This window comes from Callorhinus ursinus, unplaced genomic scaffold (assembly GCF_003265705.2).
Source record: "Callorhinus ursinus isolate GAN/ISIS: 27379988/994484 unplaced genomic scaffold, GSC_fseal_2.0 scaffold9, whole genome shotgun sequence".
Classification (NCBI taxonomy): domain Eukaryota; kingdom Metazoa; phylum Chordata; class Mammalia; order Carnivora; family Otariidae; genus Callorhinus; species Callorhinus ursinus.
In genome coordinates, this window is record NW_027397071.1 from 6,132,348 (window position 1) to 6,152,384 (window position 20,037).

Consider the following 20,037-nt stretch of genomic DNA (forward strand, 5'->3'; position numbering starts at 1 on the left):
AACTCCTTCTCTTTCCTCTCCTCTCCTCTCTGGCTGCATTAGGGCACTTTTGAGAACCGTGAAAAGATCTAAGTGGACGATTAATAATGTACAAAGCATTGTTTAAATTAACCTTTCAAAAAATGGTCTAACATTTGCTGCCAAATATTTAATAGTTTTATTGAGATATAATCACATATGATAACTGAGCCACTTTAAGTGTACAAGTCAATGTTGTGCAACCATCACTTAATTTTAGGAACCCCCTGCCCCGAAATCCCCATGCCCATTAGCCACTCCCCATTTCTCCCTCACCTGCATTCACACACCCTAGTGTTAGGCAATCACTAAAGCTATTTTTGTCTACAGCTCTGCCCAATCTGGACATTTCATATAAATGGAGTCATGGAATATGTGGTCTTTTGAATGATTTCTTTCACTGAGCGTCATGTTTTTGAGGTTCATCTGTATTTTATTTTTTTTTTATTTTTTTATTTTTTTATTTTTTTTTTTAAAGATTTTATTTATTTAATTGAGAGAGAGAGAATGAGAGATAGAGAGCACGAGAGGGAGGAGGGTCAGAGGGAGAAGCAGACTCCCTGCTGAGCAGGGAGCCCGATGTGGGACTCGATCCCGGGACTCCAGGATCATGACCTGAGCCGAAGGCAGTTGTTTAACCAACTGAGCCACCCAGGCGCCCCGAGGTTCATCTGTATTTTAGCATGTGTGAGTACTTTATTCCTTTTAATGCCAAGTAATATTCCGCTGTAGGGACATATCGCATTTTACTTATCCAGTTTTCAGTTGACGGGCAGCTAGGTTGTTTCCACTTTTTGGCCGTTATGAGTGATGCTGCTATGACCATTCATGTACAAGGTTTTGCGTGGACATATATTTTCATTCCTCTTCTGTACATAGTAGGACTGGAAGGGCAGCAGTTACCAATAAATCTACAGTAACTATGTTTAACGTGTTGAAAAACTGCCACACTTTTCCAAAGAGACTGCACCATTTCACATTTCCACCGGCATCTATGAGGGCTCCGATTTCTCCACGGCGTGGCCCACACCGGTTACTGCGTGCTCTCTGGTTCTAGCCGCTCTAGTGGGCATGAATGGTATCTCACCATGGTTTTGGCACTCATTTCCCTAGTGACTTCAACCAACACAGGTGACGTGTTTCATACAGAGCTCACCCTCAGCACTAGTATCGAGCCCAGAGTTATCTGCGTATAGCTGCTGCTGCCCCTCATGGCAAGGGTTCTGAGAGGCACACAATAAAGCCTGTTGCCAGTTAGAAAAAGAGTCATCTTTGGGGCTGCCCCATATGGTGGCAGGGACTGAGCAGTGTAAACAGCTCCCTCAAGAGGCAGGGCTGACCTGAAGATACTGACAAAGGCAGGCTTGCGGTGGGAGTAGGTCTACTTTATTTGACCTATTCTTCCCAGTTTTGCTGATCTCTTATAAATAAAAGCACTTGACACAAAATAAAGAAATAAAGGAAGGAAGGAAGGAAGGAAGGAAAGAAGGAAGGAAGGAAGGAAAAGAAAGAAAGAAAGAAAGAAAGAAAGAAAGAAAGAAAGAAAGAAAGAAAAGAAGGAAAGAAAGAAAGAAAGAAGAGAAAAGGAAAAAGAAAAAGGAAAAGGAAAAGAAAAGAAAATCAGCGATTTCGGGCTTCTCAAAGTGGAGAACTAGACTCCAGACAGTAGTGTGTTGACCAGCGTAAACACTATTTTGGGAGGCCTCTCGAAGCTTGGCCAGCCAGCCTGCTCCTGGTGATCTCTCTGTGTACTGCTGAGCTGAGCTCTTGTTGAGCCTCTGACATTCCAACTAGCCACCAGTCTCTGAACAAATATTACTTAAAAAATATTTGCCACATTCAAAGCCCATTCAGTCGTGTAAATTGATTATGACTGCCCACTGGGGTCACCTACCGGTTGTGGACAAGACCATCTGCTTAATGACCGTGTATGTAGGCAACTGAGAACAAAATCTGATGAAATGTACCTTTCTCGTTTTTAATTGTGACACTTCAAATATTGTGATACTTCTGGTGAGCTATCTCATGCTCTGGTCCTCGTGAATGCTGGAATAAGACTGGCTCCTGAGGGTGAAACTAGAAAATCGGCATATGATGGATGAGATCCAGATGTGCAAAGGGGGAGGGGGAGTTCTGGCTAATACCTAATTTTGCAAAGTATTAATAAAATAGCCCAAGCTAATGAGAAGTTGGTCAGAATTAGGTCTTATCAGAATTAAACAAAGGGAGAATAAGAAAAGCACAAAGAAACTGTCTTTGATTCTAAAATACCTGATTTTAAATCCAAGCTGTGGGATTTAGTTGAGTGATCTTGGAATGTTATCAGAACTTTTAAAAGTCTCAGTTTCTTCATCTATAAAATAGGGATAATAGTACCTAATTCATGGGATTGTTACAGGGATTAAACTAGGTCAAGCACTGAAGCACAGGCAACAGGCCCTGACAAACAGTAAGTGCTCAAATGTAGATGAGCACAAACACATACATCCTGGCTCAGAAACTTGAGTACTCCTGTCCTTGTGGCAAGCATCTCCTTGGAATGGATGCATCCAATGACTGTTAACCAGATGCCATGGAGGCATCTGAGTGGGGACCATAATATTAATAACCTTGCAGAGATATTTTGAGTCTTAGATGAGATGATGTGTACGACGCATCCAATCAAGTACCCGACCCAGTATCTCAATAAATGGTAGCCATCATTCTTCAAGAACTAGCATAACTTCTATCACTTCTAGGAAGTTTTTCTTGTCCTCTCCACAGCCAAATTTAATTTCTCTCTCCTTTGTTCCAACTCTCTCCTTTGTTATGTCTGCTATCATACTGTACTAAAATTAGGTGTCTATTTCCCTGCCTAAATTGTGAGCTCCTGAAAGACAAAGGCTGGGTCATTATTCTCCTTTTAATGCCCAGCTCCTAGGAGAGTGCCTGGTTATCCAGATTAATAACACACACGCACGCACGCACGCGCACAGGCTCCCTGCCCTCAAGAGGCTTAGAGTTTAGTGAGGGAGAGAAGATCTCCCTTGATATGTGAAGACACGGGCATTCAGGAACTATATGTAATAATACAAAGAACTCTGAATTTAAACTCAGTAAAACTAAGTGCAAATTCTGGCTTGACACTCACTATGATTTTGAGCAAAAGGCTTATCTTTACTAAAGTCTCAGCTTCCTTATGTGCAGGGGGGATTCATGTTTCTCTCCACTTAGTGTCCTCTGTCCACCCTCTTTCAATCAAAGCTATCAAAACTGTTGACCGTACCCTGTCTCTACTTTGTCACCCACCATTCCCTCTTCATTCTACTGCATTTTTACTTCTTTTCCCTTTGATTTTGCAAATGACCTCCACATTGTCAACCTCAGTGTACATTTTTCAATTTCTGCCTTCTGGACTTTTCAGCAACATGGGACACAAACACTCAACTTCTTTTTGAAACTCACTCCTTCTAGTGGTTGCCTCCCCCTACAACCTCATCTCTTATTACTACCCCACAAATACTCTATGTTCTAGCCATTCTTCTCTGTTCTCTGGGCCCTGGACCACCCTTTCATGCCCCTATGGTTTTATACATTCTGTTTCTTCTACCTGGCATGCCTTCTTGCTTCTCTAAAATTATCATCCATCTGATTTAACTTTTCCTGACATTTTAAGATCCACTTCTACTGTGTCCTCTGCTTTGAAAGCTTCCCTGTGTCCTTGACTTTCTCCACCAAAGGAGAGGTGAGCACTCCCTCCTCTATGCTACCTATTAATACGTTTCTATTAATACAACATGTACATCTCTACTAATAACAATGAAAGCTAGTATTTATCAGCCCCTATTTGCCAGATAGCATTGTAAGCACTTTCCACGTATTAATTTGCACGCTCCAAACCACCTAAAGAGGTAAGTACTATTCTTATTCTTATTTCATAGATGAAGAAACAGAAGCACAGAGTTTTAGGAACTCATCCAAGGTTATGCATTTGAGATTCACACCTGCTCCACCCTCTGGACATTTAACTGCTCTCCGAGGATGGCACCTAATACCATATATGGTAACCATTAATTTCCTGCGTCAGAATGTGAACTCTTGAGGGCAAGACCTTTCTTACTCCTAATCGTTTTTGAATATCGTATGACTGGCAGAGCACTAGGCATACAGTAGGTGCTCAAAAATATTTGTTAAATAAAAATGCTTTCTAAATCAAATGCAAAACTTAAGTGACAGGACTATGTTTTTGAAGAGGAGCTATAAGAAACAAGTGCTTCTCTTATGGACAACAGAAGTGAGGAGTCTACTTGATTAGTACAGTATGACCTTATAGACAGAACCCTGGTTATTGGAACAGACGGAAGAGGGGGAAGTGATGGGGAGTGATGAATAGAATATAAGAAATTCCTGGGCAGCTTTTTCAAAATACACATAGCTAGGCTCATCAAAATGTTAGAACCTATGTATTTTCAAAATATTCCCCAAATGATCCTGAATTTACTGATGCCCTGCCACCCCACTTGAGAATCAATGATACAGGCAAAAAATATGGTGGATTTATGCCAATCAGTTAATAAAGAACCCTGGATGGTTACAGACGTTAGACCTAAGCATTACCTTGGGAGAAACTCATACGGATTAGAGATCTCAGACTGTCCTGGCTTGAAACACTGAGAAAGAATGCAATCTTTATATTACAACCTCAAGCCCATAACAAAGCTATTCAATACCTTTTGCCAACAATTTCACACTTTCCATCTAAGCAGCATGGGAAAATCACAGTATTCTCAAAACATTTAGATGTTTTATTAAGATTATTCCCTATCTTTACAGTGACAAAAATTAGACATTCTCTGTTGAACCTCAACACCTCAACAATAAAAAGTTCAAACTTATTTTCATTAATTCAGTATATAAATTTCACAAGGCATTCTTAGAAGAAAAGATTGAGGAAAATGTTCTACCTGGTTTTGAAGACCCAGTATCAGCCTGTCCTAACTGCTTTTTCCTTTTGGCTTCCTCCACTGGATTTTCAAACTGGGTTTTCTGGTTAAGGTGACTGTAAAATGTAGAAAAACAGGCATTTTGGTTTAAGATGAAAGAGTTACATTATTTTTGAATAGACTGTTATACCATTCCATCCCCGTAGGCTAAGGGGCAAACATGTATCTCTAGACTATGGAACTCAGAGAGGCTGAAAGACGGTAGGGGGAAGGACTTTTGGCAACTAAAGAAAGGCCCACGGAAGATGCCTAAAAGTGAAAGCTGCTGAAGCATTCACTATAGCTTCTGCATCGAGGTACCCAACGGAGCCAATAATAGTTTTCAAAACGGTAGGAGACGCCCTCACATCTAATGCAATCAGAACAGTTGGTAATGGATCAGTTCGTTTTCTAAAAGGCAGTTAATGGTAGGAGGATTTTAATTCAAGTTTCTTTAAAATGAAGTAGCTGTAAAGATGCTTTTGGAAAAATCTGAGTATAGAAGCTTTCTTGAATTTTACTATTATTTTCCCAACTGACTCACCCACATCAGTTAAGCAGAACAACTGAGAGAGAGATTTGCTTTTACCAATTTGTATTGTAGAACAACTCTTCCACACTCAACTTTTTTCATAATTATATAATAATTAAAATAATTACATAATCATAATATAAATTTAACTGGTATTGCTGATTTGGGAGCATTCACAACTGCCTTGGAAAGCACACAAGTCTGTGGGGGAAAGCAGAACAGCATGCGGAGACCAAGGCTGAGCGATTGGCTAACAAGAGTCGATACATGATGGGCAATAGGATATTTCACTGGGGGAGCAGAGCACTGGTTGGTCTGGCAAATCAGTCAAGGGGAAGTTGGCTAAGAATGCAACTACTGAACAGAAGTTATTTAAATAGGTTCTGATACAGAAGCATTGGGAATTACATTCTAGCACTTCCATGGTACAAATATATTTCAGCCAACTGATAGCATTTTCCAGTAGAATTCATTTTAATGAGAAGTGACATTAGCAAATACCAACAATCAAACATCAAATCATGAGAATCTCAGATTATGACTGCCTTTAGATAGGCTGAATATTACAAAATTTGCATACAAATAGTCATACAACTTGGATAATTACTTTGCCATCTGTGAACATTAATCGTGGTGATGGAGGAGGGTAGCAAGGACCCGTCAGGGCAATGAATGCTGGTTTTCTCTATGTCATTTAGGCTTCCAGTGCATTATTAACTCTGCAACAGATGTAGTTATTTAGTTTCAGAGTTCTATAAACACGGCAAGTTCCACTTGAAATTCTTTGGGTTGCGATTTCACTGAAACTCAAGTATGCTTCTGCTTCCTGCCAAGGGGAGCTTTTTAACTGTTAAATCCTCTGGGAAAATGGAGATCTTTGGTATTAACTTAGGGACCATTTTAAACATCATTTATTAGGTACTGACATGTAAAATGTCAGTTTTACATGTCAGTACCTACCATTTTACATATTCTTGAAAGAATAAAACCACCAGAAAGTGACACTTAGAAAAGAATAAACCTGTTTAGAATAAACCCTGGCTCACTTTAACGTCATCAGTTGGAATGACTCATTTTGCCACCTAGGCATTAAAACATAAGAAGTAGTAATTTGTATTTATACTCTTTGTAATGTGTGGGAGAGGAGAGCAGCAGTCTGCAAGTGAGTAATCCCTTTCCTGAAAATTCTTTGACAAAAGAATGTAAGATTTTAGTGCAGGGAGTAACTGCATGTGTCACCTTAAACTACTTAGATTAAAACGCTACCCAAATAACAAAACAAAACATAAAAGTTAAAACATTCTCCTTTTCATTTAGTTACTTATATTCACAATATTGTTAAGATGTAAGAGATTTTGTTTTCCATATAACTAGCTATGGGAAGTAAGATAGGAGAATCTCACAGATTACCGGAAAAATTACACACGGGTAGCAAAGAAGCATGACTAAATATAGGATATATAACTTGGAATGTCATCTGCATTAACATTTTGTGTATAATAGGTGGATTTTAAAAATTCACCTCCACAAACAAAACCCTTATTCTTTCATGATGAATCTGAGATATTCAAACTGATGTATATTTTGACTCTGAAACCTAAGCACACCAAGACATTTAATGCAATAAAAGAAGACAACATTTCTAAATATGTAAGCATTCTTATAGAAGGCCTGCCATTAAATTTTTGGAACAATTTTACTTTCAAAAATAAATTAATCCATTTCAGAATCTCATCCCCGAAAATAAATACTTGCAAAGAAAAAGTGCCATTGCAGTTGGTGTTACTACTACAAGCCTCTGCCAAAAGCAATCATTGTGCCATCTGGTTTGACAAAGTGAGAGAGCCAAAGAGTAGCCATTCAAGTAACAGCTTTTTATCTCCATCAGTAAACTCACTGCAGATTACTATGGTCGGGATTCAAAACCTGACTAATCTGGGAATCAAGCCACATTCCATAGCTCAGCTGACTCCATACTAACGTGCATCTTGAGTACAGCCTGCTCTTTCTTAATCTAATAAATTACCCTCCTGTAAAATGAGCTCGTTCTGGGAACAATCACACAAAATCATGTTGCTGCTGCTGTTGCCCCTAATTCACGCTATTTTACACACGCTCCATGATAAATGGGAGCAGGTCACTTCAGGATTCGCCCTGACGTTGCTTCAATATGATATCTTTGCTTAATGAGAAACAGATCATTTAGCCCAAGATTTTATAACAGGCAAACGACTTTCACCTCTTGACCATGTATTCAAATTTACTTGGAATGGACAATAAGAGAATGAGAATCATTACTGCAGAAATGTTCAGCAGTGTCAATGGCAATTAATAGTCTACTGAAGACAAATTTAAATAGACTAAACAGCTAGGGGGGAAAATCCCACAAAACCTTTCCAGTTGGCCCGCCAATAGTCCTTTGACTGAGAAATGATTGTTCTTTATTTTAACTAACTATGCTTTAGAAAAAAACAACAGCAATGAAAGAGCTGCTATCTACTTTTCACATGACACTATCAGCAAGACATTAACACAATGAAAATAAAATTAGCAGAGTCTTCCAAAGGAACCAAAGTGTTGACACTGTGAAGTTATATACCTAAGGGTCAAACTGAGCTGTTTTCCTAGGGTTCAAGTTAGATTTTAAGAAATCATTCCAAAACTCTAGCCACAGGGACTCAAAGAACAATCTACACATTAGAATAAAGACTAGATGTACACTTGAAACAAATGTGACACTGTGTGTCAAGAATACTTCGTTAAAAGAAAAAGACCAGAGTCACAACAGGAGTCAGAGATACTTACTATAGAGATAAATACTAGGAAAGGGCATTTGTTTACACCAAAAAGTGATGAAAAATTAATAAGCAACCATAAAACTAGAAGAGTCCCATGTTTGCTACTTTTTCAGGTAATGATATTTGGCCTTCACTACCTCGGCAGTAGGTCCAGACTCCCAGTTTCTAGGTACACAGTAGCAACGTTTCTGATGTAGTTATTTGCCTGAGGTCAAAATTCTACCTATAGCATTTGGAAAGAAAGCGATCCCTCATCATAACAACGTCGCAACTGGATAAATGAAGAAAAGGGAAAGAAAAATCCGAGGACGCTGATTTCTCTAACACAGGCAGGTGTTCGGTGCTCCACTCCGACATACACTTATGTTTAAATTTAACCATAACAGCTGTGTAAGAAGCAACTCTCTTCCCCCCAAAGTGTTCCTTGATTAACGCCCTAAAAGACAGTACACTTCTAATCTTGTACTCCAAAACTCTGGATCATTACGGTTCACTGCCCTTAGAGTGCTTTCGCTGCCTTCATGACCAAATAGCTGTCTGTGGTGTTGGAAGTGACCTTAACATTTCATCTAGTCCATGCCCTCATTTCACAGTTTTCTATATACTTTTTTCTCTTTAGATGCCGTGGTAGTAATGGTGACCACTTCCAGCTATTCATCAGCATGGTAACTTCCCTCTTGCTCTATTTACTTCAAAGCCAACTTCTGGGGAGTCCAGACCCACTGAAGTAAATGCTCACTGCCCCTACTTCTAATTCCCCTAGTGGAAAAACTTGAAAGCTGGATTGTGGAAACATAAAGTGTTGTATTCGGGTGATTCCCTAAAGCTGTACAGTGAAGGGAAAACGTTTGGGAGAATAGTAACTGAGGTAACAAACTTACTCAACATAGTATGTCCCATACTGAGGGTCCTCTATTTTCTCCCAGCCATAAGGAAGTTCTGGAAAAAAAAAAAAGGAAATGGAGTAAAAAGCCAGATTCAAAACCAACAGGGAAGTATTCACCATGAGTGAATTTAAGTGTCTTTTATTTCATGACACTCATATTTGGGAGACCGGCAGAAAGCTGAGGACTCGCTTTCAAAGAACAAATACGGTTTGAGTTTGAGTGACTTCTTCAATAGCTAGTGAGTGTCTCAGCAAGTAATTAGGAGCCCAGAACAAAAGATGACATTCAACTCAAAAGTGTTTACCTGAATCAGAAGCCATAAAAATGTTAATTATTTAAAAAATCATCTGGTGTAGATCCTTCATTTAAACAGCTTGATAATGCCGGTGCAAGACACACTTAACCCTCTAGCTCCGTACAAGCAGTGCTGCTTGTTCCGTTCTTCCACGTATAAAGAAGACTTGTCAATTATTTCTGTTATTCTGCCCCACTCCTCCCCCTAAAAAAAGGCCAGCCTTGGATTTTTTTCATTTCAGGTAAGCAACTGAGATTTCCTTAAAATCTAAGAAAATACCTACTCTCCCTTGCATGAACTTACTTGAGCTTTGGGAGGAAAATGTGGAATAACTACCACAGTGCCTTGTGTAGAATCCATATTTGTGTCTGGTAACAAAGAAATATCTTACATAGGATTATTACATATTATTCATTCCAGGTAACTGACCAATGAAAGATACCCAGAAAAACTGAAGGTAGCTGAATTTCTGATAGCTTAAAAAAAAAAAAATCTGGTCTCTCCAATAGAAACTGACTCTGTCAAGAAAGAATCCTCATTTCCTTCCCACTCTGTTTTCCAAGTTAAGGCTTCTGAAGAATCATTTTATTAGACCTGGATTAAGTTGGCAGGAATGTTCCTAGCAGGTGGTTTTAGTGCTAACAATTTATACATAGGAGCCCAGCAAGAGGGAGTTTGTTTTTTTTTTAAACCCACAGTTATACACTATGATGATCCATACTTTCATTTTCAATTTCTTTTAAAGTGTTTTCCTCTGAGGATGCAACACGCACACGCATGCAATATATGCTAGACAGCAAACAGGCTTAGATTATATCCAAAGATTTATTAATTTTCTCCTACTTAGCCGTAGTTTTGATGCACTGACTTTGTAAGTAAAAATGTCATATACAAACTATTACGCTCTAATAAAATTATTTCACATTCAGAATAAAAGGAGAGAAAAGCTCCGAATCACCTTCACCCCTTTTTTCCCACCATATTTTTCTGCCTGTGTGTGTGTGTGTGTGTGTGTGTGTGTGTGTGTGTGTATTGACTGGTGGTTTTGAAGCTTGGTGGGTTTTTGTGGTTTTTCCTTTGAAGGACCTGGTTGAAATGTCTAAGGTGGAAAAGACGGGGACAGTTGAAAATGGCTATGTGAAAACAGAATAAAACAGCTGAGAAGAACTGAGACACTTCAGTTCACTTTGATCCTCCACAGCTATGAAGCAAATAACTGTCAATTCAGTAGGTATAATATTTTATGATCAGGTAACTGTTATGGGGAGAAGAGTATTTGTTGGATTATATCTGTAAAAAAAATGTTCTTTAATAATATTACCAAAGTGTTACCATTAAGGATCCTCCATGAAAGAGATTTTTTTCTTTAATAGAGAGTTTCTTGAAATAGCGTGGGAACTGAGTAGTGCTGAGTGAGGATGGATCCTATTACTGCACCACAACTGGATTTATCCTCTGTCTTTAGAAGTCTGGAGAGCTACAAGAACTGTAGAAACCATCTGATATCTAAAAAACTCACTAAAAAGAATGTATTAATACTTAATAAGGATAAAAGATCAACATAAATATATTTCAGCATTCATCTGGAAGTTGATTCAGCATTTTAATTAGCAACTGACAGATAAAGCACATCCCTTTTTTAGGAGAGTAAATAAAATGGTAATTTATTTTCTGGGTTACTTTTAGTCATGGCTTTAATCCTTTACCACTGATAGCATGAGCCAGTTTTCTGCAGGGCAGATTAACGAATAAAGAAGTGGTTATTATTTGCCCATTCAAAAGAAAGTTAATAAAAGCAAAACTAAAAAACCCAGCATTTTATACACTATCCAGTGGGTCAATTAATTCACTGGCTTCCTTCCCTTTTTCCCTCTCTCTCTCTTCCTCCTCTTTTCTTCTTCCTTATGCAAAAATAATTAGAAACACAACACAGTTCTTGAGCTCAAAAAGTTCACAGTCTAAGCAGAAAGGCAGAAAAGATAAACTATATAATAAAGATAAACACCAGCTTCTGGGGGAGTGGTGTGCAGAGGGATGACATCAATTGCCTGGTAAACTAGCAAGAAAGCCTTCTAAAAGAGGGTGATGTTTGAGCAGTCTTAAAGGATGATTTGGAAATGGGGAGAAGTGGGCCATTCCAACAGGTCAAAGAGCACTGAGGGGTTAAGAATGGGTGGCATTTTCCGTAATTACAGATAATTTGATAGGACTGGAGTGAAGGCTGTATGCAAGGTGCTTATCTTATAAGCACGCACCAAATCACAAGGAGTGCCAGTTAAGGACTGCGATCTTTATTTAGATGACAATGGAACTGATTATGCTGGACAAAGGCAAAATTAAATTTATATTTGAGAGAGATTATGGGCAGCAGTAACAGAGCATGGAATAGATGGCATGGAGAATAAAGACAGACAAATAAGAAAATGGATAATAGCCGAGACAAGGAGTCATGAAGGCCAGAACTAAGGCAGTGGTAGATGGAACGGAGAGAGAGAACGTTTACAGAAGCCAGAGTAACAGGACTCGGTGCTGACCACGAAGCCTGAAGGAGGAAAAGACAAGAGGGGGCCAAGATGGTTCCCAGGTTCCTGGCTCTTCTGGCGTGAAACAGGTACGTTATCAAATACTGACTGAACACCTACCATGAGAATAGCTCTGGGAATAGGAAGGCGGTATTCATTTGGATTTGGAGGCATTTAGGGGGCAAACAATATGTAAAAAGTGCCTAGTACAGGCCTCAGCACCAGTGGACACTCAAGAGATGGCAAGCATTTAAAAATCAGAACTGAGAGAACAAGATGAAGAGGATACTATGGGTGAGGAGAAAGCTGAGGATGGGAACCGGCTGGGGCCCAGCCAACTGGGAGGATGTGCCGTCACTGTTGAGGGCAGAAGGGGAGGGTATACAGAAGACTGAGCTCAGTTTGGAAGGTAACACATTCGAGCGGCCTATGGAACATCCCGGCAGAGATATCTCACAATTTCATGGAAACAGAAACCTGGTCCTCAAAAGAGCAATGTGGGAAGATAAGGATTTGAGAGACATTGCGTTTAAAAGCCACAGCAGAGCAGGGAGCACTGAGTCTTATAGGCAAACAGTGAATCGTGGAACACTACATCAAAAACTAATGATGGGGCGCCTGGGGGCTCAGTCGTTAAGCGTCTGCCTTCGGCTCAGGTCATGATCCCAGGGTCCTGGGATCGAGCCCCACATAGGGTTCCCTGCTCAGCCGGAAGCCTGCTTCTCCCTCTCCCACTCCCCCTGCTTGTGTTCCCTCTCTCGCTGTGTCTCTGTCAAATAAATAAATAAAATCTTAAAAAAAAAACCAAAACAAACAAAAAAACTAATGATGTATTGTATGGTGACTAACATGACATAATAAAATTAAATTAAATTTAAAAAATAAATGAATAAAAGCCACAGCAGAGGTGCCTGGGTGGCTCAGTCAGTTAAGCATCTGCCTTCAGCTCAGGTCATGATCTCCAGGTCCTGGGATAGAGCCCTGCATCCGGCTTCCTGCTCAGCAGGGAGTCTGCTTCTCCCTCTCCCTCCGCCCCTCCCTCACCCCTGCTCATGTGTTATCTCTCGCTCTCTCAAATAAATAAATAAAATCTTAAGAAAAAAAAAAAGCCACAGGAGTGGACAAGATTACTTGGATAAATTGTGAACGGAATAAGGTAGAGAACAGAACCTCAGAAGTGTTCACAATTTAAGGAGCAGATGGAGAAAGTAAGAATAGTCAGGGGGAAGGGTGTCAAAGACGACAGGGGAGGAGAGCATGGTCAACACTAATACATGCTCTGTAAAGCTGTGAGAACCAAAGGGCTGAAAAGAGACCATGAAATCTGGCAAACAGGAGGCTATTCGTGACCTTAAGACAAGCACTTTCACTGAAAAGATAGGGGGTGGAAGTCAGCATATTGTAGTAGTCGGAGGGAAAACAGGAGGTGAAGTCCTTAAGAAGAGATGACTTTTTTTTTTCCTTTTGAAACTTGGTTGTAAAAAATTAGTTGAGAACTGGCAGGAGTAGGGTCAAGAGAACATGTATTTATCTACTATTGAGAGAGGAAAGACCTAACACCATATCTTTCTGGGCTAGAAGCCAGAGCATTCTCCCCAAAAGCTGATTCAAAAGGAAAAACCATTTCTGGTAATATCAAGCAGCTGGTTGGTTCTACAGCCAATGAATTTATCTTTGTTTCCTCTTGCCCAAATAATATTTTTCTTATTTAAATATATGAATTGCAATTGTTTTCTCATTGTGGAGCGGTAGTCAGTTGATAATTCTTTTTTATCATTCTCTAAGCTCCACAATACCATCAGCATTTAATACTTTTTAGCCTTTAGTAAAAATGGAATCTTTCATCATAAAAAAGGTGAGTTGGGTATAAAACGGATTCCTGATGTTGTATTTTTAAGATAACTATTTAACCAAAGCACTTATTTTATTTGAATGAATATAGATATGTACATCAATTAAACCATTAGCGATAGCATCAGGATACAGTTGGGTTCTGAATATCAGAAGACTAGGAAGGAAAAGGGCAAGTTTTAGAAACTAAGGTTTTTCTAGAAGATCTTAAATGTTTAGCAGAATGCAAGCAATAAGCATCTTAAACTATAAAAACTTACATTTAAAATGTCTTCATTATTATTATCCCTTATTGAGCATCTACTCTGCAAAGCACTGTGGAGATCACCAATGTTAAGTCAGATATAGTGTAATGGGAGAGAGTATACTGTGGGGCCACTTCCCCCATTCAGGGAGGAGACCAAGTGCACAGTGGAAGTGGTTAACAGTTGGCTGAGCATCAAACAAATAGGCTCAGGGGTCCAAACAGTGTGGTTCCCACAGTAAGTACAGGTGATGTGAGGAAGGCATACCCAGTTGTGGGGATGGAGAGTAGCCCTTCTTTCAAAAAGTTTTGAACATTCTTAGAATACTAAATGCAACTGTGGTTGCTTAGGTTGACCATATAATGTACTGTCCACTTTTGAGTGTAAAAGGGGACAGTATTACTAATTATGCTGGGACAAAAGCAATAAGCTGGGTTAGTCCTGGGCCAACCAAGACATATTGTCACTTTTAATGTTAAGAGCATTGAGGGGACACACTGATCCAATTTTTCAAATTTCCATAGAGGGGAAAGAATGGGAGAAACAGTCTAGTTTCTCGGAGCCCCTTTCCTTTCTTCTCCAAGGAAGAAAGTCTATCTTAACTGACTGGAGAGTTTTAGAAATGAATTCAGTACGCTTGGCTCAGGGCCTCTCGAGTTCCCTCACTGTCGCCTGCAGAGAGTGCAGTCTGGTCTAATTTGCCATGCCTGCCTTCGGGGAGGAGGCCCTAGCTGGTCAGAGGCCAGAGATTGAGTGCTGAAGGCTGCTTCCCGCAGGGGTAAGATACCAGTAAGCCCACGTAGATGCAGAGCTAGCATTCTAACCCATCCCTCTGCTTCCTGGGTCTTATTTCTCTACTGACTCCCAACAAGTGAACAAAGACAGACTTGCTATTTATGGCCTCCGCCCAGAACTTCATAGAGTTTAAAAAATATTTTCAAGAAGGAGACTGAAATAATCTGGGGGATAGAGTAGCTTCTTTCCATTCCTTCCTTTCCTTCTCCCCTCCTTCCAAACATCTAAGCCTCTACTGAACGGACAGGTAGATAAGTGAGACAAAGTCACTGCTCCTACGGAGTGTATGTATCTGGTTACACTGCACTGTTAACACATGCTCCAGTAGAAATATGTCATATGGTACTTCTGAGCACAGAGAAGGGAACACCTAATTCTGACCTGCAGAGAATGACAGGAGGTGACAAAGAAATTAGACTCTAGAACCGAGCTTAGGAGGGTGAGTAGGTCTGAGCCAGGTGGACACAGGGAGTGAGCGAGGCTTGTTCCTGGCCGAGGAGATGGGCACATGGCAGAGGCAAAGACAAAAATGATGTCATATTTGTGACATGAAAATACTTGGGGAAAAAAAAAAAGAAAATACTTTGAAAAAGAAATACAGAATATGGTTCAATTGTAAACTAGACTTTATTCTGTGACTGCAGGGAGCCATTACAGGTATCTGAGCAAGGGAGAGGTATAAGGCAGTTATATTCTAGAAAGATTCATAGCCAACGTGGCCAAAGATTTTGGATCATGTAGCCTTATCAGCAAAACATTTAACATGTACTTCCAAGACGTATATGGTTATTCATAAATATTTGTCCCATACTACTACTATGTACATAATAAAGCATACACAAAGCAGAATAAAAAAGGAGATAAAGACGAAATGAACAATTATCAATTTTACATCAATGTGGTTTTAAAAAGCTCACATGAGGTATGTGAAGCATCAGCTCTCTGCTGTTTACTTACTGTTCGCTTGGGCTTGCATATTTGTATTATGTTCAACAGGCAGTATCTTTGCAGAAATCTTTTTAAGCCACATTTCAGTCGTGTATGAATTAAAAACGAAGTTACAAAGTCTATATATCCCCTTAACTGGGCACAAGTGAACCGTAAAACTTTACAGTGCCCTTGACAAAAGTAACGGTGCTACGTCCACTTTTCCCTCAAGACACTCTGGGTGCTGTACGTGATCATCTGACATACAGAATAAAAAAGAACGCATTGTCAATCTGTATGCAAAATAGTAAAGAAACTTCCATTTTTTTTCCCAGTAGGAACGTTACGCAAAATAAGTTCTAACATTTTCTTCCTGTACATCAATAGATAATTTGAGCACCATCATTTTGGAGATCCCCAGCACACAGAACATACTAAAGGAGAAGAAATGACTGTAGGACAAGAGCACCAAGGATACTTCAAGTCTGTGGTGACTGGAGGGATGGAGGAAGATTTAAAAGAAAAAAGATCTAAAAGATATAAAAGCATACGGATAGACAGCTACGTGAGAAAGCCAAAATGGCAAAATGTTCATTGTAATATCTCAGTGGTGGGCAAATTACTATCAAGTTCTCTCAATTTTCCTATACATTGGAAAATTTTCATACTAATATATTGGCAAAAAAAGAAAAAGCAATGGGGATTGGGAACTGGATAGGGAACAGAGCAAGAGGAGAGGAAGAAGCAGCAAATCTGCCTCCGATCACCTGGCCCAGAGGACTGTGAGCATGGTACCTGTGCCAGAAAGAGGGATGGGGATGGGGTGACTTTAGAAGAAAGATGTCAGTGAGTTTTAAACAAGTGTATTAGAAGGGCTACTAGGGCAATTTTTTTTTTTAAAGTCTCTACGTGTTTTTAATTTATGGAGATAAAGTTAATACAAGTTATGTATTACAGAATTCAAAACAGGACAATACTAGAGATTCAATAATGGGCCAGCTATAGTAAATTAATAATTAGAGCTCTGGCAATAAATTCATTCTGTGAGGGGAAAACAGGAAGAGGCAGAGAAGTGAACTGGAAGGATCAGTGTGCAGGAAAAGGCATGAAGACCAGCAAGAGCGACGTGCCTGTGAAGGCTAACACCACATTCACAGGCTTAAAAAAGTCAAATTATCTGGTATTACATATTCTAGTTTACCTTGACAGTAGCTGATTTCACCATACGGAACTTAATGATGAAAGCCTTATAGACAAGGGCGGTATGTTATTAACATCCAACAAAATACAAGAGATCTTAAGTGCTCGTTCAGTTATAAAAGAAAAAAATGAGTGTGGGCAATTGCATGTGCCTTCCTAACTGCCACCCCAAACAAGGCGGAGAATATATTCATCATTCCAGAGAGTTATTTCAATTCACTCACTTCCCCCTTCCCCGCCTCATTTTCCAACTTCTATCAGCATAGACGAGTCTCCCTGTTCTCGGACTTTAACGGCTAAGTGAGTACCCATTCTTTTGTGTCTGGCTTCTTCTATTCAGCAAGTTTCTGAGATTGTTGAGTGTTATCAACAGTTTTTTTCTTTTTACTGATGAGTTAGTATCTCACTGCATGAATATACCAAAAATCGTTTATCCATTCTTCTGTGGATGGGTATTTGGAATGTCTCCAGGTTTGAGTTATGAATACGGCTGTCGTATCATTCAGGTGGAGTCTTTTTGGGAACGTGTGTTTTCGTTTCTCGAGACAAGTCCTCATGGGCAACTGCCAAAAGCTCTCCAAAATGTTCACGTAATGTCACATCACCACCAACTAGTAAAAGTTGCAGCTGCTCTACAGTCTCCCCTGTCTTTGGTGCTCTCAGCGTATTCGACTCCAGCCCTTCCAGGGAATGTGAATGCCTCTCACTGTAGTGATGGCTAATGATCATGAACACCTTTTTCATGTCCTTCCTGTCTAGTCCTCTGTCTTCTTTGGTGAAGTGGCCAAGTTCTTTGGCCATTTTGGAAAAACAACTTTATTGAGGTATATTTTGCATATCATAAAATTAATGTTTTAAGTGTTCAATTCAAGGAGTTTTAATAATTTACTGGGTTGTGCAACCATCACCACATCCAGTTTGGGAACATTTATATCGCCCCAATAAGATCCCTCATGTGATTTAATCTCTATTCCCATCCTCACCACTGGGCAACCACCACTGATTTGCCCTTCTGTCTCTATAGATTTGCCTATTCCAGACATTTCATACAAATGGAATCCTGTAGTAGCTGGTCTTTTGTGTCTAGTGTCTGTCACTTAGCACAACACACTGAGATTTGCTCATGTTGTAGTACGTAAACTATTTCATTCCTTTTTATTGCTGACTAGTATTCCACTGGATGATTACACATTTTGTTTAACCATTCATTAGTTGGTGGACATTTGAGCTGTTTCCACTTTGGGGCTATTTTGAATAGTGATTCTATGAATATTTACAGACACGTCTTTGTGTGGACATATGTTTTCATTCCTCCTGGGTAGATGACTGGGGAGTGGAATTGTTAGGTGATAGGGTAAATTTGTATTTCACTTTTTAAGGAACTGCCAAACTGTTTTCCAAGGCAGCTGTACCATCTTATATTCTGCCCAGCACTGTACCAGGGTTACCATTTCTTCCCATCCTCACCAACATTTGTTATTATCTGTCTTTTCTGATTATAGTCATTCTCGTGGATATAAGGTGGCGTCTCTCTGTGGTTTTAATTCACATCTCCTCAATAACTAATGATGTTAAGTATCTTCTCTAGTGGTTATTGGGCATTTGCAGATCTTCTTTGGTGAAATGTCTATTTAAATATTTTGCCCATTTAAAAATTTGGTTGTTTGTCTTCTAGTTAATGAGTTATAACCATTCTTTATAGATTCAGGATATAATTCCTTTGTCAGATACATATCACATGCCCTACGACTTTGTCTCTTCATTTTCTTAATGGTGTCTTTTGATGAATAAAAATTTAAAATTTTTATTAAGTCCAATTTATCAAGTTTTTCTTTCATGGTTCACACTTTCTGTGGCCTAAGAAATCTTTGCTAATCCTGAAATTATGAAGATATTCGCCTAAATTTTCCTCTAAAAGCTTTAGGGTTCTAGCTTTTATGGTTAGGTCTTTGATCCACCTGAAATTAATTTGTGTATGGAGTGAGGTACAGTTGAAGTTCATTTTTCCTTACGAATATCCACCCAGTTCTTCCAGCACCATTTGTTAAAGATCTTCCTCCTCTCATTGAACTGATTTGGCACCTGGGCTGTAGATTAAGTGATTACATATGTGTGCATCTATCTCTGGATTCTCTATTCTGTTCCAGTGATCTACTTGTCTATTTTTTTTTTTAAATCTAAAGTGAGCCTTGTTATTTATTTTATTATTATTATTAAGATTTTATTTATTTATTTGAGAGAGAGAGAGAATGAGAGATAGAGAGCATGAGAGGGAAGAGGGTCAGAGGGAGAAGCAGACTCCCCGCTGAGCAGGGAGCCCGATGCGGGACTCGATCCTGGGACTCCAGGATCATGACCTAAGCCGAAGGCAGTCGCCCAACCAACTGAGCCACCCAGGCGCCCTCTACTTATCTATTCTTATGTCAATGCCACACTGTCTTGGTTACTGAGCTTTATAGTAACTCTTCAAATCTGGTAGTCTACACCCTTTACCTCTGTCCTTTTAAAAGACTATCTGGCTAACTGGAGCTATATATATTTTAGAATTGGCTCATCAATTTCTTCAAGATAGACTTAGAGGATTTTGATTGGGATTGTGCTAAATCTAGATATCAATTTAAGGAAAATGAACATCATTAACGATACTGTGTCATTCTATCTGTGAACACAGTGTATCTCCTCAATTATTTCAAGTCTTCATTAATTTCTTTCAGGGATATTTTGTTGTTTTCAGTGTGTCTTGTGCATCTTTCAGTAGATCTGTGCACCTTTCAGTGAATTTGCTCCAAGGTATCTAATTTTTTTATATCACTGCAAACAATTTTAAAATAATTCCATTTTCCAATTGGTTGTTCCTAGAAAAATTCTTAATATTGCAGTCATGCTGAACAAAATATATAAATTGTTTAATTTTTTTAATAGATTGGAGTTCAACCTATTGGAGGACTATCTGAAACTCATTCGCAGCCATTCATTTTTAACCAAGGTAAATAATTTCTGATACGG

At 39.3% G+C, this 20,037-nt stretch overlaps 1 protein-coding gene across 6 annotated transcripts in view; it reads right to left on the reverse strand.

The window, feature by feature from the left end:
• Positions 1-20,037, reverse strand: part of MAGI3 (membrane associated guanylate kinase, WW and PDZ domain containing 3) — a 235,716-nt gene that overhangs the window by 39,769 nt on the left and 175,910 nt on the right. For 5 of the 6 annotated variants that reach the window (XM_073896110.1, XM_025872449.2, XM_025872448.2 and 2 more), the window contains exons 7-8: positions 9,191-9,248; positions 4,962-5,056 (exon numbers count right to left, since the gene is read on the reverse strand). The exons of the other annotated variant lie outside the window; for it this stretch is intronic. In XM_073896110.1, coding sequence (XP_073752211.1) covers positions 4,962-5,056; positions 9,191-9,248 — 153 coding nt within the window. The remainder of the gene's footprint in view (positions 1-4,961; positions 5,057-9,190; positions 9,249-20,037) is intronic. 6 annotated transcript variants of the gene reach the window in all.